General features: G+C 42.3%; 1 protein-coding gene across 1 annotated transcript in view; it reads left to right on the top strand.

Moving 5' to 3' along the window:
* KBTBD12 (kelch repeat and BTB domain containing 12) overlaps positions 1-26,824 on the top strand; it is a 67,198-nt gene that overhangs the window by 8,146 nt on the left and 32,228 nt on the right. Inside the window, exons 2-4 of the mRNA XM_063121372.1 lie at positions 2,396-3,574; positions 6,086-6,356; positions 12,679-12,829. Of these exons, the coding sequence (XP_062977442.1) occupies positions 2,505-3,574; positions 6,086-6,356; positions 12,679-12,829 (1,492 nt within the window). The 5' untranslated portion in view covers positions 2,396-2,504. The remainder of the gene's footprint in view (positions 1-2,395; positions 3,575-6,085; positions 6,357-12,678; positions 12,830-26,824) is intronic.

The raw sequence follows: 26,824 nt of genomic DNA, 5'->3' as shown, positions 1-26,824 counted from the left end.
AGTTCCTTGCAAGTGGAAAAAAGGTGAGATATAAATGTAATAAATAGCTATGGTTTTCAGTCAGCCTATGTCAGGTTTGTAAACAATATACTTAACTTGGTCTGGTTTCAGTTTTGAGAAATAATCAGCATGACTAAGTAAGGGCATTGTAACATGGCTGGAATTCATCATGGACTAACTCAGTAAGCTGCCCTAACCATGCAACAAATCACGCAGCCTAGTTCAGGTAGCACCATGGGGGAAGAGTGTTAGATGAATAGCTGTAGATGGTCATAGGCTGGCACTGGACTGACTGAAAATATTTTTTATTTTATTTATTAATAAGGCCCATAGGATACTTTTGGAAAACAGTTTCATCTGTATTTGGTGTTCTTCAAGAGTTCCTTGAAGAAGTTGGTGTTGGAAATTCCTCTTATGTTCTGTTGTCAGCAATGCAGTCTCCACCAGCAGCTTTCCAGTTTCTATGCTAAGATACATTTGTGTAAGCCCTCCATATTTCTGGTTACCAGATTTCAAGGTTTGGCCCAAAGTTTCAGGATTTTAGCCTCCTTTTCGGGATCTTCAGGGTCCAGAACGTTCAGAACCAAGGGGGTAAGCTATTTTCTTCAGGGCCTATTCCTAATCCCCCCATTTTAAAATTTAAACTGCCCTCCTTTTCCAGCATGTTGTTTCAATCCTAAGAAATGGAAAGATCTCACTGAAATCTCATGGTTACATAAGAATGCAGAAATCATATAGGAGGAATGAGATCATGTGGGACCAGGTTAGCCTCTTATGGCTGCAAACCGATTCCTATGCACAGCTACTTTGGAATCAGCTCCTTGAAATTCAGTGGGAGAATTCCTCTCTGCAAAAACAAAAAAAAAACAAAAAAACCCGGCATAGGATTGGGCTAAATACCGAGAGCGTTCTGAGATGGAGCCATGAAGGAGTGACGCAATCACATTGTTCTCTTAATGTGCAAATGTGCAAATCGGATTGTGTATTCAGGAACTTGATCTCACATCTTTACTAGTGTTTTGTCTCCCATGGCAACCTTCATGTCCAGGAATAAAATAGTATGGCTTATAAATCCCCAATCTAGTCGTTCAGTTCTCTCCTCGTTACTAGCTGTGCTGTTATTAGTCCATAACAAAGAGATGATGAAGGAAAATTTGTTATTTCCTTCCTTCCCCCTCTTCATTTTTTCCCATGAGCTGTTCAATTCTCAGTTTTACCTAGGAAACTCCCTCAAACCAGGATGTCTAATGCAAAATATTATCAAAATGTTATCTCAGCGGGAGCCTTATTTCCATGTATTAACAGCTCTTTTGCAATTTGTATCCAGGAACTGCACTTTGGCGGGGGGGCGGGGGGGAATGTCTAGCAACCCTCTTCTTTCATTACTGAAAAGACAGCAAAAGTAGGGGGAAGTACTTTCTGGTAGATGATGATGATGATATTATTATTATTATTATTATTATTATTATTATTATTATTATTATTATTATTATTATTATTTGAAATCTGTCTTGGCCACCATTCAGGGTAGAAGCAAAGACCTAATGCCAGGGTTTTGACCGGTGTGTTCCACAAATAAGCACTGAGCCTTTACTTGTTTAATAGTGCAGAGCTTGTAGATTGGTTCCCTTAGGCTGCAGAATCAACCAAACTCAATTAGCTGAGCTTTTGCCCAAGACAATTTATATTGGATACAGGATGTCAGAGTAAAGTGGCAACATCAGTTACAGCTCAGTCAGTATGTTTGTGCCAATAGTTCTTTTTGCCAAAATCTACAACAGATTTGGAAGCTAAGTAGGAAAAGAGTTTCTTTTTTAGGCATGGATATATAGATCAGCGAATGCTTTACAAAAATGCATAGGCATTTTGATGGATAAAGACTGAAGGGTTTGTGTTTTGAGTTAATTAGAATCCAGATTTGTATACTGGGTTTCGTTCAACATTCCACAAATTCTTATATTCACAATATGAATATTTATGCATTTCTATTCATATATAAAGCTGTTTGACATTAAGTAATGGAATAGTAACAATCCTTAACAACAGAACATTAACAACAGAAATTAATGAAAATATGGAAAATAAACCACCTCCAGAATCTAGACATTGTTTGTTCCTGAAAATCTAGAGTATGTTGTTGCTGTTGTTCAGTTGGAGATGGAAATAAAATATTTGCTCAATTTAGTACATATGAGAATCTATGGGTTGTATCCATATTAGTCCTACTTAGAGTAGACCCTTTAAAATGAATGGGACTTAACTCAGACTAGCATTGGATACAACTCTTACAGTCCACCCTCTTTAAGGATTTACTGCCTTTAGACTCTGACAATAACATTTGATTGTCAGAAGATTTGTTCACATTGTCTAATTATGTTTCTCCTTCTCCCTACAGGAACACGATGATGAAGGAAATTAACTCCGAGAGCCCTTGGACATCCAGATAGTCATTTCAAAACACAGCACAGCAGAAAATCTTAAAATAACAACACAAAGGTTTTACCATGGATTACAAGTCTGAGAGCAAAAGGAAGCAGCAGCATAGCTTGAATTTGCTGGATCAAATAAAAAGTATGAAAAATTTAACGGAAATGATTGATGTGGTTTTAGTAGCCGAAGGTGAAAAGTTCCCTTGCCACAAATTGATGCTGGCTGCTTTCAGCCCCTATTTTAAAGCAATGTTTACCTGCGGTTTGATTGAATGCACACAGAAAGAAGTGGCACTCCATGACATGTCAGCAGAAAGTGTGTCCACACTTCTGCACTACATGTACACCGCTGAGCTGCACCTCACAAATTGCAATGTACAGAGTGTGGCCATCGCTGCATTTTTCATGCAGATGGAAGACGTTTTTAGCATCTGTCAGGCATACATGATGGGCCACATGGATGCTTCCAACTGTGTAGGGATTTATTACTTTGCGAAGCACATTGGGGCTGAAGAATTGTCTGATCAAGCCAGGAAGTATTTGTATCAACATTTTGCAGAGGCAAGCCTGCACGAAGAAATATTGGAGATAGAAGTGCAGCAGTTGCTTGGTCTGATCAGATCAGATGATCTGAATGTGTCCAGAGAAGAGAGCATTTTGGACTTGGTCCTCAGGTGGGTTAACCACAGCAGGAAACTGCGTGCGGATCACCTCCATGAGCTCTTGAATCAAGTAAGGCTGGCGCTTGTAAGCCCCTCATTTCTAGTAGAGGCTCGGAAACGGAACACGGTCCTGCTGAGTAATTCACTGTGTTACGACATGATTGAGGGAGCACTGGAAACGATCAAGAAATCCAACCAACCTTCTCTCAGTCTCCGCTACGGCATGGAGACCACTACTCTTCTGCTTTGTATCGGAAATAACTCTCAGGGCATAAGATCGAGGCACGGTAACTACGCGGATGCCAGCTTCTGTTATGCTCCTGCAACACAAAAGGTTTACTTCATTTCCTCTCCGAAATACGGAGAAGGCCTGGGATGTGTATGCACCGGTGTGGTTAATGAGAACAACGACATCATTGTGGCAGGAGAGGCAAGTGCTGCCAAAATGTCAAGACAAAAGTCCAGGAATATTGAAATTTATAGGTTTGTATCCCCTCTGCCCTGAAGAAACTAAATACAACTACAGCCCCCTTTAACCAAATTGCAATATGTACTTAGAAGTAAAGGTTTTAAGGGCTACTTCCCTGTAATTATTTCATGCTGTGTGGCCTAAAACTCTTCCTCTGGCTCAGGTGTGGGGAACCGCAGGACCAGGGGTCAAATGTAGCCCTCTTGGCAGCCAAATCCAGTCCTCCAATTCCCCAGATGGCCCTACCTCCTTCCCCCAGTCCCATCCCCTTTTTTGCTGACGCTTATTATTTTGTGGTTTCCTGGTTTTTGTGCATTTTCCCCATTCTAAAAGTTTTAAAAGTCTCTTGTAAGGCTCAGTTACAAGAGTTTTAAGCTACAATATGCTGGCATTTTTTTATTTTATTTTTTGTATCTTTAGCCCCAGCCACAACTAGAATCTGGCCTCTGTCTCCAAAAACTGGATTCTGAAAGAAGTTCCCCACTCCTGGGCCATGGCTAGACCTAGCAATCTAGCACGACGGAGGGGGAAAGAACTCGTGATTTTATTATCACAAGATCTCCCCCTCTGTCTACACGCAGCGCACGACGTCCTGGGAGAAGGATGATGTCACAGCTGCCATTTTGTTTTTGTTTTTAAAGGGGAAGGAGTGCTCAAGTGCTCCCACTCCCCCACCCCACCCCCAATGGGCACAGAGCTCCTGAGGAGCTCTACGCCCATGCACAGTTCCCGGCTCCTTGCAGTTACTCGCGAGGAGCCAGGACGAAACTGCGACGCCCGGCCACACATCCCACTGTCTCGGAATCATCCCAAGATAGCGGGGAAAAGTGGGATTAAAGGCTATGCCGATATTCTGGGGCAAGAGAGGGATCATCCCTACCTGCTCCCCGGATCCACTGTGCATCATGTGGATGCACAGGGATGATCCCGGGGTGATCCCCAGGATATCCGCAGGTCTAGCCTGCCCCTGATCTAACATTATGATGTTCTTCCTAAGTTCAAAGTTTGGGGAATCAGTGGCCTATGCATATCATGTAGTACTGGTTAAAAAGCAGGGAAATGTAAATGAATTCATGAATTATTTTGGATATCTTTAATTCTACCTTCAACTTTATAATGGTCAGTTGTGGAAAATTAACAACACCTCACCAAGGGCAGTTTATTCATTACGCTATTGCAGAATATCAATATCTTTCATTGGTTGGATGTAAGCATGCAGGTTGTTACCAAGTTGCGTGGCTAGACTCAGAGGACTTTTACAGAGCCCTCACTTGGTTTGTAGAATATATTTAGTACATCATATACAATATGCATATAAAATAGAAAATGGAGTTTCTTCCGTTGAGGACTAAATCATTATTTGTTATCCCATTCATTGATAACGCAATGGGTAGGGCTACAGTGCCCTCTATGTGCCACATATAATTCCATAGGCTACTAGATTTTTCCCCTCTGCAATTGTTCTATCCTTGTTCCTTCACAGTCAGGCACTGCAAAATGTATCCTTCTCCTGCTTGTGTCCTGCTTGCTCACTAGTACTGTTACTATTACAAAAGCCTTCTTCAGGAAAACTAAGACTGCAATCCTATTGGAAGCAAGAGAAATTCCTTTGAAGTAATCCTGGCTAGGAATGAGCTATAAGCATATGTATACACACTACTCACTTGGTTTTTACCTGTTCGGAGAAAACTCCTTAGATACTAGCCTTCCTTAACCGGTGCCCTCCAGATGATTTTAGACTGCAATTCCAATGTTTTGGATTTAAACTCCCAGAAGCCCCCAAGCCAGCATGGCCAATGGTCAAGAATGCTGAGAGTTGATGTCCAGTTGATCTACTTTCTGCCCACCTTTGCTTTAAGGTGTTTGGCGGTACCTCACCTTGTCCTTGTTTATCTCCCATCTTGCCTTTCTCCTTTGTTCTAAAGGTATACACCAGAAATGAGGTAGTGCTGGTGAGGAACTAAGAAGTGAGGAAGTGCAATTATGTACATTAAACTTAACAGTAGTAAGCCTAATTAAAAGGAAAGGTAGTTAGAGATACGTTGCTATAGATCATAGCAGGAAGGTGCTATTGCCTTCATGTGCTTGTGGATTTCCCATAGGCATCTAGTTGGCCATTGTGGAAACAGACTGCTGGACTAGATAGGCCTTTGGTCTGATCCAGCAGGGCTCTTGTATTCTACGTCTGCAGTTACCTTTTACAATCCCTTAAAAAGGGGTAAGTTATTAACTTCCTATCCTGTGTCTGACCTTCTCTACAAACACTGTGCATACACACACACACACACACACACACACACACACACACACACACCTTAGTTTTCCAGCCTGCAAAATATGATGTAATCATTTCAAGGTAAGAGTCTATGAATCTATAAAATTTGCTGAAAATAGAACTCTCTTTTGATCCATTTTGATGTTACTGTAAAAATAAAAATGACACACAAGGAGAGGTACAAATTAGATACAAATGTATATGAATTCCTCTGTGACCATGGCAATTCTAATATTAGGCTTTCTTGCAGGTACAACAGTCGGGGAAATCAGTTTTGGCAGAGTCTATGTACGGCCCAGTTTCGTGAGCTCTATGCTCTAGGCACCATCCATAATGACCTCTATATCATAGGAGGTCAAATGAAACTGAAAAACCAATATCATATCACAAACATTGTGGAGAAGTACTCCATGGAGCAAGATAATTGGAGAAACCTGGCTCCTCTCCCGGTGCCATTAGCCTGCCATGCTGTGGTAACAATGAAAAACAGGCTGTATGTAATGGGAGGTTGGACACCACAGGTAAGGACCATTACTGAGTATTTCAGAAGATACACTGCACTCCAGCTGTATTACTTGCACTTATTATGGATACCTGCACATTTGGCACATAATAATATTAATAATAATAATAATAATAATAATAATAATGATAATAATTTTATTTCTTACCTGCCTCTCCATTTTGATCGAGGCGGGGAATAGCAGTAAGTATAAAATACATAAAATACTGATTAAAAACATAGTATACATTGTTAAAATATCCTAAAAAACATTCTAAAACCATCCTAAAATTCCACTGGATAGGCCTGCCGGAAGAGATCAGTCTTTATAGCTTTCTTAAATGCTAAAAGACTGTTAAAGTTGACAAATCTCCTCCGGCAGGCCATTCCACAATCTGGGAGCAGCAGAAGAAAAGGTCCTCTGGGTAATACCTGTCAGCCTAGTTTTGGCAGACTGAAGTAGATTCTTCCCAGAGTTCCTGAGTGTGCGGGGTGGATTATACAGGAGAAGGCGATCCCGCAGGTAGCCTAGACCCAAACTATGTAGGGCTTTAAAAGTGATAACCAACACATTATACTTCGCCCAGAAACTAATTGGCAGCTAGTGAAGAGATTTTAAAACTGGTGTAATTTGGACACCCCTAGGTGTACCAGTGACCAGTCTGGCTGCCTAGTTTCTGGACTAGGCACAAAGGTAGCCCTATGTAGAGCACATTGCAGAAGTCGAGCCCCGAAGTTACCAGTGCGTGCATTACCGTCTTTAGGTCTTCCGACTCTAGGAAGGGGCACAGCTGGCATATCAGCCAAAGCTGATAGTAGGCACTCTTGGCCGTCGCATCTATCTGGGCTGTCATTTGGAGCAATGGATCCGACGCATAATACAAATCATTTACCATACATAGAAATTACTACGCCTATAGCTCAGGGGTGATGAAACTCTTTTAGCTCAAGGGCCAAATTCCATTTCAGCGAAGCTCTTGGGAATCGTATTCCAGTGGTTAGTGAGGCCAAAGGCAAAAGGACTGGGGCCAAAAATAACCAGCACATTGAAGCTTACAGTTCTTACTACCACTAATAAAGCCTCAGGAGAGGCATTTCAGCTTTTTAGAAAGGCGGGGGGGTGGGTAATTGCACCAAAACCAGGAAAACACTAAAATTTGGTGGTCAGGAAAAAAAGGGATGGAGTGAGAGAAAGGGGGCAATGCCCTCTAGGGATCCCCAGGCAGGCCGGATTGGGACCACAGGAGGGCCAGATTTGGCCCCCATGCTTGAAGTTCTGCACCCCTGCTATAGCTGATTTGCTCACCTCCATGCAATTGTGCAAGACCTATTTTCTCGTGGCTTATTTATACTATTCACATGGTATGGTTTTAATACATAGGAACATCTACTTATGCCAGATCAGACTATTTATCCATTTAGGCCAATACTGTGTATTCTGATTGCAAGGGGCTCAAGCAGAGAACGTCTCTCACATCACCTCTTACCTGAGAGCCTTTTAACTAGAGAGGCAAGCAGGGATTGAACCTGTGACTTTCTGCCTGTAAAGCATGTGATCTACCACTGAGCAATTCGCTTTCTATACCCCTTAACTTTTTGCGGCTTATTACTGTTTTGTATTGAATTAATCTTGATGTGTGTTTAAATGCTATATGCCTATAAATACATGAGCCAGAAAATAACAAGCAAAATAACAAGCAAAATAACAAGGATAGCCATCCAACACTTTGACAAAATTAGTTCGGCCTCCTTTCATCCACTATAAAAGGAGTGTTCTGTGCTGTAGAAACATGGCTATACTTGGTATAAATGCTAAATTATCTGGCAGCTGTTTCTGACTGGAATTAAAAAGACCACAGTTGGATGTGATGTTTACATAATGATACTCAGTCCTGTCTAAATGTAATAACGAAAAGCAAACTGCCCCAATCCAAAGATGCCTTGTACATGTGTCGCTATGCACCCCACCCCCTAGATGTCTGTATGCATATTTTTCACATAATAATAATAAGCATTTATATAGCACATTTCAAGAATTCCAAGAATTTTACATACACAATCTCTATGAATCTTAAAACAATTCAGTATGAGAGCCAGCCCAATGCTGAAAAAGTGGTAGCTTACCTATGTCCTCAGTAGCATGGGCACATGGCTAATGTGAAATAAGAACTGTGGATTTCCTAGCTCCAGGGCTGGCTCTGCCATTAGGCAGGACGAGGCAACTGCCTCAGGCTGCATTTGCTGGGAGTGGGGGAAGCCACCCAGCTTTCTTCATGAACCCTCTAGCTGTTCCCCTCTGTTGGAGGAAAGTGCTGTCTATGCTGCACAACCTGTCCTTGGGCCCCCTAAGTTAGCCTGCTGCCTCAGGTATGGTATCCCATCACTTGTGTTGAAGTAAGATTCAACTGCCAGTGCAGTCAACTTCTGTATATGGACTGGGAAGAGGGCTCCAACTTGTCCTTTGCTTCAGGCAGCAAAGGACCCTTCCTAGCTCACTCTTTTGGCCCTTACACTGCACCAGATGCTCTATTCTGTTGGTCGGAAAATTGCTTTGTCTGCTCAGTGCCAATTTCTTTGGGAGTTTCTGCACCAAGTTCATGTCCAGGTGGTAGCTTGCTGTGTTATCTGTATGACACTTGGGACAGGCTTACCAGGAGACAAGGGCCCTTTCTACACTCAAAGATTATCCCAGGAAAATGGAGGGATCGTCCCTGCCTGCTCCCGGGATCCCCTGTGTGTAATTTGCATGCACAGGGATGATCCCGGGACGATCCCTGGAAAAAAGGCAGGTGTAGAAATGGCCAAGGTGAAGTGTCTTGCCTCAAGTTGGAAATGTTGGAATCTTGTTATAGGGAGAGCAACTTGTCAATTATTTCAGCTCCTTTTAGGTGGCTTCTGTTAGAGCTACTAGTCATTCCTCTTCTGTTATAAGCTACTGGGAGTATTGTACTTATTCTGTGTGGGCATCCTATATTCCATCCACACCAGTGGCAATGACCTAGCTGCTGTGGCTGGGGAAGTCCAATTCACTTGAGTGTTGTTGCTGTTTTTGAAGCTCGTGCTAATTCACTATAACCTTTGTGGTGGTTGCCATTTTATCATCCCATTTATTTTTCAGAATTGATCTTTTAGTGCTAAAACCCATTAGCTATATATAAAACATTGAAATATTAGTGAAATGCTACGTATGTAAAATTAGCATTATAATGCTAATTAACAATAAGGATGAAATAAACAAAAACTTTTTGCCATTTTAGCAACATGGTAAATCATGGTGACCAAAAAGGTGTGTGCGCCTCCCCCCCACCCATCATTTTAAAAAAAACTAACATTATTGCTGGAAAAGTCTTTTAGTACTAATCAAAACTATCAATTGCAAAAATGATGCCCCCTGAAAAGTTTGTAGTAAATGGATGCTGAGTTGTGATATATTCATGTGCCCAAAACATAACTGCACACAAACAAACCCTGCCTTTAAAAAAAAAGGAAAAGAAAAAAAGTTGGAAGAGTAGCACTACGTTTTGAGAAAATGTGGAAGAACCACAGGGAAAATGCTGGTCGACAATGATTGGATGACAGCATTGTGTAGATCTCCCATAAAAAGTGAGTGAATGAAGCATGGCCATTCCACACTAAACACCTCGTGTGGTAGCACCATTTCCTATTGCATTCTTACCACTGTGAGTGGGCTCTGTGTGGATTCTCTACCAGAGACATAAAAATGTCTTGGGCTGTTTCAGCTCTTGGGAACTACATTTGACAGGTCAGCAAGAAACATTGTTTCCTCCTCCCTCCCAATCCCCTTTCCTTTTATGTCACGATTTTTGTTTTGTTTTTTTGTTTAGATTGTAAGCCTGTGGCCAGGGATTGTTTTAAGAAATACTTATTTATTTATTTATTTATTATTTATTTAATTACATTTATATACCGCCCCACAGCCGAAGCTCTCTGGGCGGTTTACAACATTTAAAAATAGTAAACATTAAAAGTATACAATTTAAAAACACACACACACACACACACATAAAAAACAGTATAAAAACAACAGTATCGATTTAAAAACAACAATTGTGGGGTCCATTAAAAACAAACTTAACGTTGTTAAATGCTGTTAAAATGCTGTTAAAAATGCCTGGGAGAAGAGAAAGGTCTTGACCTGGCGCCGAAAAGATAACAATGTTGGCGCCAGGCGAGCCTCATCAGGGAGATCATTCCACAGTCGGGGGGCCACCACTGAAAAGGCCCTCTCCCTTGTTGCCATCCTCCGAGCTTCCCTTGGAGTAGGCACTCAGAGGAGGACCTTAGATGTTGAGCGCAGTGTACGGGTAGGTTCATGTCAGGAGAGGCGTTCCATCAGGTATTGTGGTCCCAAGCCATGTAGGGCTTTATAGGTTAAGACCAGCACCTTGAATTGGGCTCGGAAACATATAGGCAGCCAATGCAAGCGGGCCAGAATCGGTGTTACATGCTCAAACCTCCCTGTTCCAGCTATCAATCTGGCCGCCGCATTTTGCACAAGCTGCAGCTTCCGGTAAATACTTAACCTTGTAGGAAACATGCCTAATGAGGATGCATAGGATTGCAACCTGGAATAGGTTATTCTGCTAGGGTGCATACCAATGTTTCCATTTCGGTGATTCAAAATACACAAATGCAAATTCAAAAGTCAGAAATACATTTTGAGAGAAGGAGCGCTTGTTGTTTTATTGTTGCATTACTCCCAATTTATGCACGAGAACAAAAATAATATAGAAGATAACACTCATTTAATCCAGGAAGGATAAGGCCTGGAAACCCGTAGGGTATTTAGGCTACAATCCTTTACACTTACATGGGGCTTAGCTCAGTGGGTCTTACGTCTGAGTAGACATTGATATGATTGCACTGCAGATGTGGCAATGAAAGATAAATAGAAGTGAAGACAATAAAGCAACTTTCAGCCATCACAAAATTAGTCTTAATTTAGCTAACAAATCATTATATACACAGCTGCACTAGAATAATTTTGTGAGGTCTGAGAGCATTTCATCCTTAACAAACGAGAGACAGTTAATCCAATGTCTCTGGGTAGTCTTTCCAGAAAATCGTAGGACTTTGACCATGGCCAACTGATTAGCCACTGAATTTATCAAGGAAGAAATTCATATGATATGTACTGCTCTTTGTATGTAGAAAAAGCAACACCCATTATCATAGTTTAATCTCGAAGGACTGTTTTGGTTGAGTAGGTATGTGTACTTTAGAGGCAGAGATGCCCACTCTGCCAGATCAGATGATACTGCTGAAATTATGTAACTTTTAGAATTGGTATTTGAATTTGATTACTTTCCTCTTCCCTCCCCATTGCTTTCCCCTTTATATTCTGTCTCTAGATTTTAAACCTGATGGCAGGGGTTGGCTTGTTTCTAATATCTGTACAACTCTTGGTAAATTTCAGGCACCTTATTATACTCTAAATAATATCAGAGTATGTTTAGGCATTTCTACGGCATGTCAAATATAAAACCTAAACAGCATGCCCATGATTTCCACAAAGGCACTTAATTCTCATGCAATGTGATATCCTACATTAAAAATGCAACTCTTAACCTTACACTTACATGATTGAATCTCAACAGCCATTTTAAAGCTTCAGCCAGTTGAGTTGTAAACATTGATTGTCAAAGGTTCCAATAGGAAATCAAAAGTAAACACAGGGTTGTACCCCATATTATTCCTAATTAGAGAAGACCTATTGAAATGAATGGAATTTAAGGGAGACTGTGTGTGAGTGAGAAAGAGAGCATGCAAGATCGGAGAAAAGTACTAGAGTTTAGTAGCTTCAAAATACATGCAAAATGGGAAGAAATGTGCATGGTTTTGTTTTTCCGTTGGTATTATATCATTCATAAACGATTCGCCTGAGAAAGGATTCTTATACAATTTTTTAAAGTTCATCTAGAAACTTGTGGGTTACCCAAATAACAACCTAAATAAAAAATTCCATCTGTGGGGAGAAAATAAAGAGGTTTTTGCTTTCTTCTTGAGATGTCACAGCAGCCTTGTAAAAAGAGCTATGTTCTGTCAGAGCTGAGTCCATTGATGGTTTGTTATTACCCAAATTCTCAGTTCTCTTGCTGCAGAATATAAATGTGTCGTTATTCATGTGCCTTCCACAATGTACTTCCCAACCACAAGTCATGGATGCTGTTAAAGCCTAGTGAGTATGAATCACTTCGCAGCTATAATTGATGTGTTTATGTTATTTATCTGCTCAGCTGTCTTCCGTGATTAATAGCATGCAGGCGTGTGCAGAGGGCTCCAAATGTTGTATTATTATATGGCTGTCATATTTCATACAGATGGATCTTCCTGACGATGAGCCTGATCGATTAAGCAACAGAATGTTGCAGTATGACCCAGGCCAAGACAAATGGATGGAGCGCACTCCGATGAAGTACTCGAAATACCGCTTCAGCACAGCTGTAGTCAACAATGAGATTTATGTCTTGGGTAAGAGAAAACAGATTTTTAACAGATAGGGTGGCCACTTTTTATTTTTCCCAGCAATTTGCTTCTATGAAATGAAAGATTTCACCCTCCCTCCTTCCCTACTGTAGGTTAAAGAAGACACAGAGACAAAAGAAAAGTATCCTTTCATTAGTAATAATGGAAAGCTTCCTTAAAAAAGTTTCTATCTATCAACAAGCTAAGCATATCCAAACCTTCTTTTTGATAGTAAGGAAATATATATAGGAGAACTGGAAAAATAAGAACAGCTCTCTCCATTTTATGCATTTCTTTAGAGAGGAATGAGATTATTTTTAATTTGATTTGATTTAATTTATTTTCTGAAAGCAGTGCACTCCCTTTCTCCAGCCCTGGGGCATACCTCTGTCCTGATATTTTTTGAAATGGGGAACAGCAATGTAGCTAATCCAACCACAAAATGTCCCTATCCATTTATGTGAAGACTGTGTGTATGTATTACCTTGGAATTGTGATTTACGAGATTAGCATGCAAAAGAAAACATGCATTTAGGGCAGAGGATGCAACCACTGATTGGGGAAAACCTAACTTTGCTGCAAGGTAATCTGAACTAAACATTAGGAAGAACTTCCTGACAGTACAATTTGTTTGACAGTGAGACGGACTCCCTCAGAAGGTTGTGGGCTCTTCTTCGTTAAAGGATTTTAGGCAGAGGCTAGTTGGCCACTTAACACAAGTATAGTAGCACTGGCTTTCCTGCATCAGCAGATGTTTGGTCCAGATGAGGGGTGGGGAACCCTGTGGCCTTCCAGAGGTTCCCTAGCTCCCATCAGCCCCAGCCAGCATGGCCAATGATAAGGGATGATGGGAATTGTAGGCCAACAACATCTGGAAGGCCACAGCTTTCTGATCCTGAACTGGAAGATCTTTGAAGTCGCTTATGACTCTATCATTCTATAATTACGTAGCTTCCGTTTAAAGGCAATACTGATGGTTTCCTGGCTTGACAGACAGAAGGACAGATCATGACACATTGTAAAAACAAAACAAAACAAAAGGTTAATGGTTTCTTATTTTGGCTAGTGCAGCTCTTGAACCTGCTTATAGCAGTGATGAGAGAATGAGAATTGGAAGAGCTGGAGATGACAGGCTAAAGAATGGTAGCTGTTGTGAGAAAAGCAAACTCACAGCATGCTCCAGGGAGCTGTAATTCCTGGAGACATTAAGTATTTCACAGATGGCAAATAGTAGTGTTCAGAAAAGCATTGACAATTTCCCCCCAGAAGGCAAACTGAGAATTGCCACTGATGGAAGCATTCTGTGTGCTGCTCCTTCAGCAGTTCGGTGCTAAACTGGAGGCATGGTAAGCCATACCAGGGAAAAGAGGTACCATGGGCTGATCTACACCAAGCAGGATATAACACTTTTAAAACAGTATGAAAACAGTATATGTAATTTGTCCTGGGCCTGAACAGTAGTCATAACCATTATAAACCGTTATAAGCAGTAGTGTAGATCCTGCCCATGTTTCAAGGGGTTTCATCTAACATTCCCCACACATATTGATCCCACAATTAATTCTGTCTGTCATGAGGGTTAAAGGGTATCCAGGTGTCTATCATGTCTTCACAACCAGTAGCACATGATTGCATCAATGGCAGGAGCCGCACTACTGCTTTATAGTGGTATTGAAGTGCACTGACAACTGTTGGGGCCCATGATACATCTACACCAAGTAGGATATAACACTATGAAAGCGGTATATGTTATGTGTCAATGGGCCCCAAGAATTGTCAGTGCACTTCAATACTGCTATAAAGCAGTAGTGTAGCTCCTTCATATATCGCTTTCATACTGCTATATCCTGCTTGGTGTAGATTTGGCCAATGTTAGTTTATTTGTAGAATATGTATGTTCTTCCCTTCCACTATAGAAACAGTGCTCAGAGTGGTTTACAACAAATTGAAAATGACCTCAAAAATGTTTAAAACATTTAAAACAGAAAAACAGTAAGAGCAGAAGAGGCTGGGGGCTCTGATGTCAGTGGGGCAGTGAATCCACTCTGGGTTTCAGTCAGAACCAGTTCAGAATTCTAAAGGAGGTGTGAAGCTCCTTTAGAGTTCTGACTAGTTCTGAGTGAAACCCAGAGCAGATTCACGACCCCACTGACATTGGAGCCCCCAGCCTTCACTGGTAAAAACAATAAAAACAGAGACAGAGACAGGGAAAACTCCTAAATCCCACAGGTCAAGTGTCTGCTAGAATAAAAATGTTTATCAGAGGGATCAAAAGTGGGCCCAGGGAGGAATGCAGAAGAGTGGTGGTTCATGCCAGCAAGGGCAGAAGAAGATGGGTTTTTTTTCCTCTCTCCTCTTTTTGTGCTGTACAGCACTATGCTACGATTGTTGAGGGGCCCGAGGATTGAACCCCTCAGGGGATTTGCAGGTCTTTGGATCTCCAAAGCTGCCAGCACCCTATCCCCCACCCCCACCCCACCCCACCATTTCAGGGCTGTCAACTACTTCTGAGGGTGCTTCCATGGCGTATTCCATGGGCAGAAAGGGGTTGCTGGGTTTGACAGAGCCCTCTGCCCCCTGGTGGAGTTCCTTTCTATTGGTGGAGGCTGATGGAGGTGCCCTTCTGCCCGGTCTGAACTCCCTCCAGAGAGGTAGCTCCGGTGGTTTGGATTGCACTCTTAGGTGGTGGAAAGCACTGAGAGATGGGCCAATGGACCACCTGGGACAGGGACAGAGGCTGATGCTGCCTTTTTACCTCATTTCCCCTTGCTCATACCACACATGAAATGTTCCTGGCAATAGAACACTATAAAACTACCTGCGGATTAAAATCACAACTAAGTGAATGTTGTGACTAAATGGAGTAGCATCATGGGCATGTCAGGGTGTAGGGGCTAAATCTCCTCCCAAAGTCATTATAAAACCCAGAAGAAACCATGCCCCACATTTTTTATGCTAGGCAGTCTGTTGACCTACCTCCAGTGATCTATGTGGGACTCATTAACTGGTCTCAAAGCTGTTTGCTTTGGTATTCTTACACTCCTTGCCTCACGGCTTCTGATTTTGGCTCCTTTTGGACATAAGATACTAGAATAGATGGACGCAAAGCTGATCCAATCTGACAGACCCTACATTCCTCTGAGAATCATGCTCAGGTTACTTGGGCATATGATAGCATTATTAACTGGGAACCTGTGCAGTGTCTTTGATCAGATTTCCTCTCTTGACGCATTGGTTAAAATTCCTTGAGACTCCCTTGTTACTTAAATGGCAAGTAATCTTTTGAAGGAAATGAAGAGCATTTCCTGAGGTTCTAAATCCTTTATTCTATTCAAAGTATTTGAATGATCTTAGCTCTTTCTCTCCATATTTTCCCAGGAACATAACTATATTTGTTCAGAAGCCCAAGAAAGAGTGGTATTGTGTTCCTAATGACAGAGCCAATTGAATTCAGCCATTTTTTGGAAGAAAACCAGATGGGGGAAGGCACTGTTTGAGGTCATGCATTTTAATCTCTTGCATTAAAAAAAAAAAAAAGGAAGGCAAAAATCCTTCACAACTGAGTCTGTGAAAACTCATTACCAGCAGTGGGCAAATTAAAAAAGGCCTTGCCAAGGGCACAAGCTCAAACACTTGCAGAAGAATGACAGTCTGTGAAATATAAGTCATCAGCAAGGGATATAGCCTCGCCATTATGGGCATTCATGCTGCATTGTTTGTCTGTTATGTAATCCCTGATTTTTATAAATAAGAACATACAGAAGGAATTAAAGGAGAAATCCTATTAGAAAAGATTTGGAAAATCAAAGAATCTTTGTTTATCCTCCTCAGTCAGGAATTCCACCTCATTAAAATCCAGTTTTCCCTGGAGCTCTTGCTGAGAGCTTCTTTTTAAAGTTTTAAGCAGTTAAGTGAGGTTCAATTAAATTCTGAATATCTCCTTCATAAAATTCTTATTTGAAATGGTATCGAGGGATCTCTCCGGAAAGAAAAGTTAGAATAAGGAGGAAGTGGGAAGAGACTTTATTTAGCCTCATTCCTTTAGTGTGAAGGTTTGTTTTGAATAAATTATTTCTAAAGTAAATGTATCACTATATTGATTTAGGTGGGTGGGTGGGTGTGGGTGTGGGTGTGTTTTAGAGGGATAGATGATCAGCTCAACTCTGGTCTGTTTGCATGACAGTGAAGTCAATGATTTTATCAAGGGGCTGTCTAAACATCATCTTTGCCCCACTGTGCCTGTGAATTGGAACTTCTTCAGTTATATGATGCAGCCACCAATTCACAACCACTATGGGGCAAAAAGACTCTGCATTGAAAAGCTCTTCTGTCGTCTGTCCTTGATCTAGTGTCAAGCTGGGGGGGTGTTCGCAGGCAGGAGGCGACCTCTGATTGGTTGTCGGAAGCTGGGCGGGGGCAGGGAGCAGGCTCGGGGAGCCAAATGGCTGCCAGAAAGCCCACACTGCCTCCTTTGTGGGGATTACCTGCTGCCACCCCACAACAGCAAAACTGGGGTTTAGTGGCAGCATGGCGCCAAAGCAGTGCTGAGAAGGCAGGCTCCAAGAGCTGAATTTGAAACAGTAAAAGCTGTGATTATGAGCGTAATCACACCGGGAGGGGGGTAACGTTTCCTTACTGTTGCTTCTTTGCCCACACATTTGTTCCTCATTACTTCCTCTTTTGAAAGAGGAAGTAAACAACATGCACGTGGCCCGTTCAGTGGGCTGTTTTGATCGTGCTGCTTCTCCTGCACACAGCAAGAGATAGAGGCAAGTTCTACCTCAAAAAGTAAGTCGGATTTACTTGGGGGCGGGGTTGTTGCACAAAGAAGGCTAGAAAGGATGGGAGGCGCACGGGACACAGACGACGTCATGAGAGCGACCTGTGAAATTCTGTGAAAATGCTCATCTGATGATGCCCAATCTCTTTCATTCCAGGCCCCCGTCTTGATGGTGGCGCTTCGGTGCCTTGAGGCGCCTGGCTCCCGCACTTGCGTTCCTTCCCAGCATCTGCACGGGAAGGAACGCAAGTGTGAACTTTTCCCGCTGCGCTGAAGGGGAAAGGAACAAGGGGCCAGGAACGAGGCAGCCAGGAGGACGAGGAGAGGGACGCCAGGCACCCAAACCGCCTCTCCTCCCTCTGACCTCCCTCTGGCTGCCCGTTCCTTCCCCCCTTTTATTTTTATTATCTGTATCTGCGCAGATACAGATAATAAAAAAGAAGGGGGGAACAGGCCCTGTTCCTCTCATCCCTCGTTTTTTAATTTTTGAAGAGGCATGGGGGCCGTTTCTCTCCTCCCTCTCCCCATTTTTTAATTATTTTACACTGGACGTAGGGCTCTCCTGAGGTTCTTCCCCTTCCCTGTCCAGCCCATAGTGACCAATCAGGGGGAGGCATGGGCTGTGACAAGTCTCCACTGCCAAAAAAGTTGGGGTAAGTGCCCAATTTTTTTTCAGTGGAGTTTCTGGGGTTTTCCCCCTGGATGGCTTTGCAATGGTGGCTGCGTTATGTAGATGATGTGCTGCTACTGCGAAGCCACCCCGGAGCAAACTCTTCGTGTAGACATGCCCCCAGGTTAGAAGGACACTATCAAAGTTTTTGAGAAAAAAATAGAGAAAATGTTAATGTAGACCTCTGTTTGCTTTACCTATCCCAATTTCTCTCTCTTGTCTTGCTACCAACCTTGCTACAGGAGTTGCATAGCTTAGCACACCCTTATCCTCTGATCCTAACCACATTTACTTGGGAGCAAGTCCTATTGTTGTTAGTGGGATTTACTTCCGAATACGCATGGGCTGCTGCCTTTAGAGCCCAAGGGGCAAGCGTAGCAAATGGAAATGCCTTTCCCTTTTCAATTCTGCAAGAGCCTGCCAGGTCTATCTTTAGGGCTTCTTTATCCCTTCATGAAGCCAGTTATGCAGAGCTGGTTCACAGAGAATGAAAGAGCAATGTATGTGCTAAGACTCTCAGCTTGACTGCTGTTAAGCACTAGTGAAAGGAAACGTTACATGAAAGATTACAGCTATTAAACCTATTGTGCATTCCAAAGATCAATTTAATAGTGAATTATTTTGGCAGAAAGAGAAAAAGAAAAAAAAAAGATTAGATTTCTCTTGTTTCCCCACAAACTGTGCTTGCTTGTGGGTGTTTCCCCTCTTTTTCTTCTTTTTCATTTAAAAAAAGACCCATAGAAAACACTAATAAAAAATGCAACTCATTGATTGCAGTGAATGAGGTTAATAAAGTCAGAGTTGTTGTTATAGTATCATTTGACATGAAATTTAAGGGTTCAAATACAGGAAGTGGACAAATGACCAAGCATTTTAAACATGTGTGAAACGTGTAGCTTTTGCTGAAGCCAGCCTGTTGTAATGTTATACTGCACTGGGGAGGCCAAAGGTTGTTGCTTATGCTATTGGCCAGTTCACTGTCTAAGGCAGGGTTGTGCAGATCTATAATGGATTGCAGGCAGCTTGGATGCATCTGTGCAGAGTGACAATTGGCCATTGGGTGTGCATGAAACTGCCACTCTTGCAGAATGGTCATGGATTTAATGCAGTCATGGGACATGTCTTGATGGCAGTGCATTGGCGCCGTGAGCCCTCAAACCCCCGCATTTGTGCTCCTTTGTGTTATCCCCATGGCAAGGGCTGAAAATGCAGGTTTTCAAACCTCACCAGGTGGAGGAGGAGGAGGAGCTGCCCCCCCATGCACCCTATTCCTCTCCCTGCAGGTTTTTCCCCTCCTCATCATCCTGGGGCAGGTTCTGGGACAGAACAAGCATCACAGGGTGTCCCCCAAACTTTTTAAAAAATAACCTTGCTGGCACTGCGCCCATGCATGGCCTCGCAACTGAGCATCATTACATGGGTGCCGTGGTGCGTCCCATATACTTGGTGGTTTTTTTTAAAAAAAATCTTTATTCTAACTTTTCCCCCTTTTATGTGCTTCTCCAGCGTGGGTGCCCTTCTGCCCAAGCCGGAGAAGCGTGGAGGAATTCCAGCGGCCATTCAGCTCGCATGTCCGCCCCCTCCCTCCCCCTTCCCGGCCATGGCGACCAATCAGGGGTCACCATTGGCCAGGACATGCCTCTGCTGCAAATCTAGAGCAAGGTGACAGATGGCAAATGCATGTCGGTGCCTTGCTCACAGCAAAAAATCGTGGTAAGTCTGCGACTTTTTAAATTCGGAGCTTTGGGGGAATGCCCTGGGATGGTTCTGCGATGGCGGCTGCATCGTATAAATGACCTGCCGCCACTACAGATCCACCCCAGGGCTTTCCCCTCATCAAGACAAACCCATGGTGTCCGTGGCTGCACTCTGCTGACAATATTCTGTTGTCGGATTATTAACTGCACGGCTATATCAACACACCTGTAAGAGTGCAGCCCCAATACAATGGCAGCCAACCATTTATTATTTTTTAAAGGTGGTCACGTCAAATGCCACTTTACATGCTTATTTATAGTACTTATAACCTACTTTATAGCTCCAAGAAGCTCTCAAAACAGCTTATAGAAGATCCTCACAATAAAATCATAGACAAGTACAGTGCAATAGCAGAAATTGTGTGGTGTCCATACGGTGCTAGATTTATTCAGGTAATATTTCCTGTCCTTGTCCTTGGTTTTCCACCTAATAGGAAGCAGTTCCCACCAAGGTCCTCTGTGGAAAAGAGAGTGGGACTAAGTTGGTGGAACTCAACGAGCCCATGACAGAAGTTTAATGTGCCTAATGCACAGTCTCCCCCCTCACCCCCTATTCTCAGGGGTGATTTTGCCTTTAGTTAATTTTTATTTATTCATTTTATTTAAAGCATTTCTATAGTGCCGCCTCACCATTTCTGGCATCGAGGCACTTTACAATAACATATAAAACAATTCCATTAACTAATATAAAGAGTAGACAGCAGCACAACACTGGAGAAGGAAGCAAGAATGGAAGTCTCACGCCATAGCCATGGCCTGTTCCTGCCAGGTGTGCCACAAACTCCCACCACTGATGACACTTCTGGCACCTTTGCTGCAAGCTGGCCACCCATGCATCAAAAGGCATACAGCAGTGAACACCTAGGGCTCTTACGTTCTTATCACAGACAGTGCTTTGCACTTTTGCATCTAAAGGTTGCTTTTTAGTGACTACATCCTTCCCATTTATATGTGTATTTTACAAACACGTCTTTTTAAAAAATTAGAACACACACACACACACATTACACTCACCATCACTTCCAGAGTGAAAATGCTTTTGATTTTGGAGCTGACCAAGCATGATATTGAAAGTTCTGAAGCATTAAATGCTTTGATAGGGTGGCTGTAGTAACTTTGAGCATCATGACAAAGGGGAAAATCGTGTTTCCTTAATATACTTTCTCTGCCCGCGTGTTTGTCCCTCATTACTTCCTCTTTCAAAAGAGGAAGTAAACAATGTGCACGTGGCCCATTCAGGGGGCCATTTTGATCACGCTGCTTCTCCTGTTTTTTTCTCCTTTTTTTTTCTCCTGTTGCACAAAGAAGGCTAGAAGGGGTGGGAGGCACATGGGATGCAGATGACGTTGTGACAGGGTCCCGTGAAAATCCATAAGTGCCCAGCAATGAGCTTGCAATAAAATGCTCATCTGATGACGCCCTTTGTGACATATGAACTATTTCCCAAAAAGAACAAATAATGGAAGGGTTCTTTCTTCACACTGGACAAAAATGTATTTTTAACACCAGGGAGCATGCTTTGGACTGAAATTTTCCTCACATTTTACATGATAAAAGGTCAAGCACTGAAACATTGTGAGCCAATTCAGAAAGTCAGTCTAGAAAGCTGTTTGGAGGACAGGGCTCCTGTATCTTTAACAGTTGCATAGAAAAAGGAACTTCAGCAGGTGTCATTTGTATATATGGAGAACCTGGTGAAATTCCCTCTTCATCACCACAGTTAAAGCTGCAGGGGCTATACTAGAGTGACCAGATTCAAAAGAGGGCAGGGCACCTGCAGCTTTAACTGTGGTGATGAAGAGGGAATTTCACCAGGTTCCCCATATATACAAATGACACCTGCTGAAATTTCCTTTTCAATACAACTGTTAAAGATACAGGAGCCCTGTCCTCCTTTTCATATAGCCACCCTAATAGAGTCCAGCACTAATAATCACAACAAACATGCCAGCTGGGAGGGGAAAATGATGTTTTCCCAGCAACAAAATATTGCATGTTGAATGCTGGAGAAAATATGATAATTCACAAAGCAGAAAAATGTGATAATTCACATAGCAGAAACATTACTCCAAGGAAGAACATTTGAATCCACCATAACAGATGTGCTACAATGCCTGGAAAACCCCTATATTTGTATAAATACCACCCAACAGCTATTTTTGAAGTTACATAAGAGAAAAAAATACCTTGGCGCGTGGCTAAGAGAGAGAAAGAGAGTTTTCTTTGATCATAACAAGTCACAGACATGTTTAGGTGTGACCTTTTTGAAACTGCTTGCGGAAAGGTTTGCACAGTGGTGAGCTGCCATGCAGCAATCAGCATGGCTATCCAGGAGAGGGTGTAGTCTTTGTTGCAGGTAGAAAACCATTCCATCCAGGGATCTTTGTTCTGTTGCATTGAGGATAATATCTCTTATTAGGATTTAGGCTGGAGTTGTCTGCTTCCATAGCAACAGAACAAAGCCCAGTGGGAACAAAAGCTTAGTCTTTCCCTTGGGTATTCACCTGTTTTATTCCCTGATTCTAGAAGTGTTTGAGGAATTTCAGGCCATCCCTTACAAATCCATAGGTAGGGCTGAGGGGAAATTTTTATTTGGCCTGCATTTTTAAAGGAATTTATCTAATTTGCACTTCCTGAACTAATATGCAGATTGGAACTCCATTATCCTTTACTCTGCACAGTTCTAAATTTTATAATTCGGTTCTTGGCTCAAATATTGCCATTTTATAATATATATGAAATGTATATATTAAGGAAAGCTGCATACAAAATGTGCATAGGGGAAATTCTGTATGAAAATAAATGCGATTTTACATGCATTTCTTTTTTTAAAAAAACACGAATAATTTCACAACCAGATACAGAAATGGAATGAAATTGATTTATGGCTGAATACATGGGAAACTGACAGAAGCCTTATACAGGCATTATTATAAATGGTAGAACTCAGCACCCAGATGCCCCTGACATCTCATCACAATCTGGCTCCACACAAGTATTTTATACTTGCTGTTGTTCCCTGCCTCGATCCAAACGGAGAGGCGGGTAAGAAATAAATTATTATTATTATTATTATTATTATTATTATTATTATTATTATTGGCATCCATGCACACAGTGTGAATGCCTGCAGCAAGGAGGCCTTCATGTGGACAGTTGTACTATTATTATTATTATTATTATTATTATTATTATTATTATTATTATTTTATTTATTTATTTATATAGCACCATCAATGTACATGGTGCTGTACAGAGTAAAACAGTAAATAGCAAGACTCTGCCGCATAGGCTTACAATCTAATAAAATCATAGTAAAACAATAAGGAGGGGAAGAGAATGCCAACAGGCACAGGGTAGGGTAAGCAGGCACAGGGTAGGGTAAAACTAACAGTATAAAGTCTGCACAACATCAAGTTTTAAAAGCTTTAGGAAAAAGAAAAGTTTTTAGTTGAGCTTTAAAAGCTGCGATTGAACTTGTAGTTCTCAAATGTTCTGGAAGAGCGTTCCAGGCGTAAGGGGCAGCAGAAGAAAATGGACGGAGCTGAGCAAGGGAAGTAGAGGCCCTTGGGCAGGCGAGAAACATGGCATCAGAGGAGCGAAGAGCACGAGCGGGGCAATAGTGTGAGATGAGAGAGGAGAGATAGGAAGGAGCTAGACCGTGAAAAGCTTTGAAGGTTAACAGGAGAAGTTTATAGTGGATTCTGAAGTGAATTGGAAGCCAATGAAGAGATTTCAGAAGCGGAGTAACATGGTCAGAGCGGCGAGCCAAGAAGATGATCTTTGCGGCGGAGTGGTGAACAGAAACCAACGGACTGATGTGAGAAGAAGGAAGGCCAGAGAGAAGAAGGTTGCAGTAGTCCAACCGTGAAATAACCAGTGCATGAACAAGCGTCTTGGCGGAAGAGACAGACAAAAATGATCGAATCCTGGCAATATTATACAGGAAAAATCGACAAGATTTAGCTACTGCCTCAATATGAGGAATAAAGGAGAGCGAGGAGTCGAATATAAAGCCAAGGCTACGAGCTTCCTTGACCGGAGTAAGCGTAACATCATTGACAGTAAGAGAGAATGAGAGATGAGGAGAAGGTTTAGGAGGAAAAACGAGCAATTCAGTCTTTGCTATATTGAGTTTCAAACGACGATGAAGCAGCCAAGCTGAGATATCTGAAAGACATTTATTTTATTTATTTATTTAAGTATTTTTATGCCGCCATTCAGCCAAAAAAGGCTCTCATGGCGGCTTACAAAAGTATTTCTTGACAGTCCCTGCCCACAGGCTTACAATCTAAAAGACATGACACAAAAGGAAAGGGGATTGGGAGGGAGGAGGAGGAGGGGGGAAAGGAAAGCAAATTCAGGCACTACAATCTTAGTTGGAAAGTTCAGCAGTTACAGGGGACAGCAGGAGGGAGGGGGCTCCCAGCTGGAGCTGGACCCAGGCACGGTGGAGAGATGCCTGGCTGCTGCTTCCTCCCTCATGATGGCCTCTGCAGTGACAGTTGGTAGCAGGAGGGAGGGGGCTCCCAGCTGGAGCTGGACCCAGGCACGGTGGAGAAATGCCTGGCTGCTGCTTCCTCCCTCACTGGTGGCCTCTGCAGAGACATGCCGAGATACGATAGTGAACATCAGGAGAAAGTTCCGGAGATGACAGATATAGTTGTGTATCATCGGCGTACAGATGATATTGGAGGCCATGAGATTGAATAAGCTTGCCCAAGGGCAACATGTATAAGGAAAACAACAACGGGCCAAGCACCGAGCCTTGCGGAACCCCTACTGAAAGGGGAAAGGAGGAAGACGAGCTGCCATTAGCCAACACGCTGAAAGAGCGACCCACTAGATAGGAGGCAAACCAGTTATAGACAGAGCCACAAAATCCAAGGTCATGAAGGGAATCTAAGAGAAGATCATGATCAACCGTGTCAAAGGCTGCAGTTAGATCATGCAGAAGCTTCCACACAATTTGGAACTTTGATTGCTCAAGGTTCCAAATTGTGCGAAAGCCTCGATGCGTGAATGCCTATGGACGGAGCTATATTGTGATGTGATGTTGGGGGGCGGGGCTACTTGGCATGTCCCAACTCCCAGGATGAGTTTCACTAATCCTAATAATGCCTGAATAGGGCTAATATAACAAGGTGATCTGACAGATTTGGCAGCTGGGTCTGTCAAGAGGGAGTTTGATAGACATTCAATGAGGGGAGGGAAAGAGAGCCCAGTCTCTCAGTGACAGTTGGGACATGTTGGTTGGGAGGAGGAGGCGGCGGTTCACCTGAGACAGAGAGAGTGGTGGATTTTATCTAAGCCTGTGTACTGCCCATTAAATGACTTCAGGGTTAAAGCTGGTGTAGCTAAGGAGCATAGCACGTTTGTTCTTTTTGCTTTTAAGTATGTGTTCTATAGGTTGATCCTTGTTTTCCACCTGTAAACCCTGACTTTTTGCCTCTGAATAAATAAGTCCCGTTTTCAGTCTTTAGTGAATCCTACAGTGAGAATTTAGAGATTGCTTCCTTGCAGACCTTATCCTCAACCCGTTTTTCTGTATCTGGATTTATACAAATCAAGGGTGCTTCTGGCCCAGCTGGTGGAATATAGCAGACAAGAGAGTGGTGGCAGCCTTTGAGTATAATGAGTTATTTATTAATATTGGAAACCCTCCTAAGTCAGAGGAAAGTGGCACAAGTCACAGCTGTGAATTGAAAATAGACGGATTCATTAATCCCTATGCGCAAGGAATTGCAGTAAAAGGCTGAATGTCTTGAACTATGAACATTTCTAGACAAGGCTTTTATTGTGTGCTCACGATTCCTCACTCATGGTAGTTTGCAGGTGCTTTAGATGATATTGTGGTCCTCCAGGGCCTCTCTAAGCATTATAACAGGTTTTTTATGACAGGAGAAAATACATTTTGGGGAATGACGGAATGAAATGCTTGTGTAGTTGTGCTATTCTACTATACCATAGTGCCATCTCGAGGTTATGTAGTGGAACGTACAGAAAAGCAGAAAAAGAAACCCCCACCTGGAAAAAAAAGCTGTGTGTAGAAATTCAATCTTAATCCCACAATGGAATAGAGAAGCAAAAATAGTGATAAAATGGCAGGTTAAAAGTCATGTCTAGAAATGCCCATGGAATCAGAATACTGTAAAAGAGCATTATTAAGTCATTCTTTTGTAGGGTTAGCTCATCACCACTTCCAGTACATCAACAAACCTTTGAAAACATCACCTGATTCTCCCCCCCCCCTTATAATTTTATATTTGTCAAGCATTGACTTGAAATGGACTGACTGTGATTGAATGAAACCAGCTGGATTTTTCTGTCATATATTTTGGTCACGGAAAAGAAGCAGATATTCTGGAATCAGATGATCTTTCCCATAGGAGCACACCTTTAAGGCAAATGAAATTTCAGCTCTATTTTAGAACTATTTTATTTTATTTAAAGTTTTTTTCCTAAACCTATTATGTTTTGTTTTCATATCTTCAAAGAAACCCCTAAAGTAGCTGAAATGTGGTTCCTTCCAAATAGTTACCATAGTTTTGTGATGAGAAGGCGTGCTTCCAGATGAGGACTTTATTGTAAAATCACCCTGCTCATTCACAGAATTTTAAGGGAGTGGAGGGGGAGGGAGCATGTCAAGAAGTCATCCGCTTCTCTCCTCCCACACACACTTACTTCCCATCATTACCGCTACTAATCCGTTAAGGAAGGGGAAATGGAAAAGCTGCACAATGTTTTTTGTTTGATCGTGCTAGCGATCCCCTGTCTAGAAGCACCCAAGGCTC

This window comes from Elgaria multicarinata, chromosome 3 (genome assembly GCF_023053635.1).
Source record: "Elgaria multicarinata webbii isolate HBS135686 ecotype San Diego chromosome 3, rElgMul1.1.pri, whole genome shotgun sequence".
Classification (NCBI taxonomy): domain Eukaryota; kingdom Metazoa; phylum Chordata; class Lepidosauria; order Squamata; family Anguidae; genus Elgaria; species Elgaria multicarinata.
Note: the sequence above shows the minus strand (reverse complement) of the source record. Positions and strands in the feature narration are given on the sequence as shown.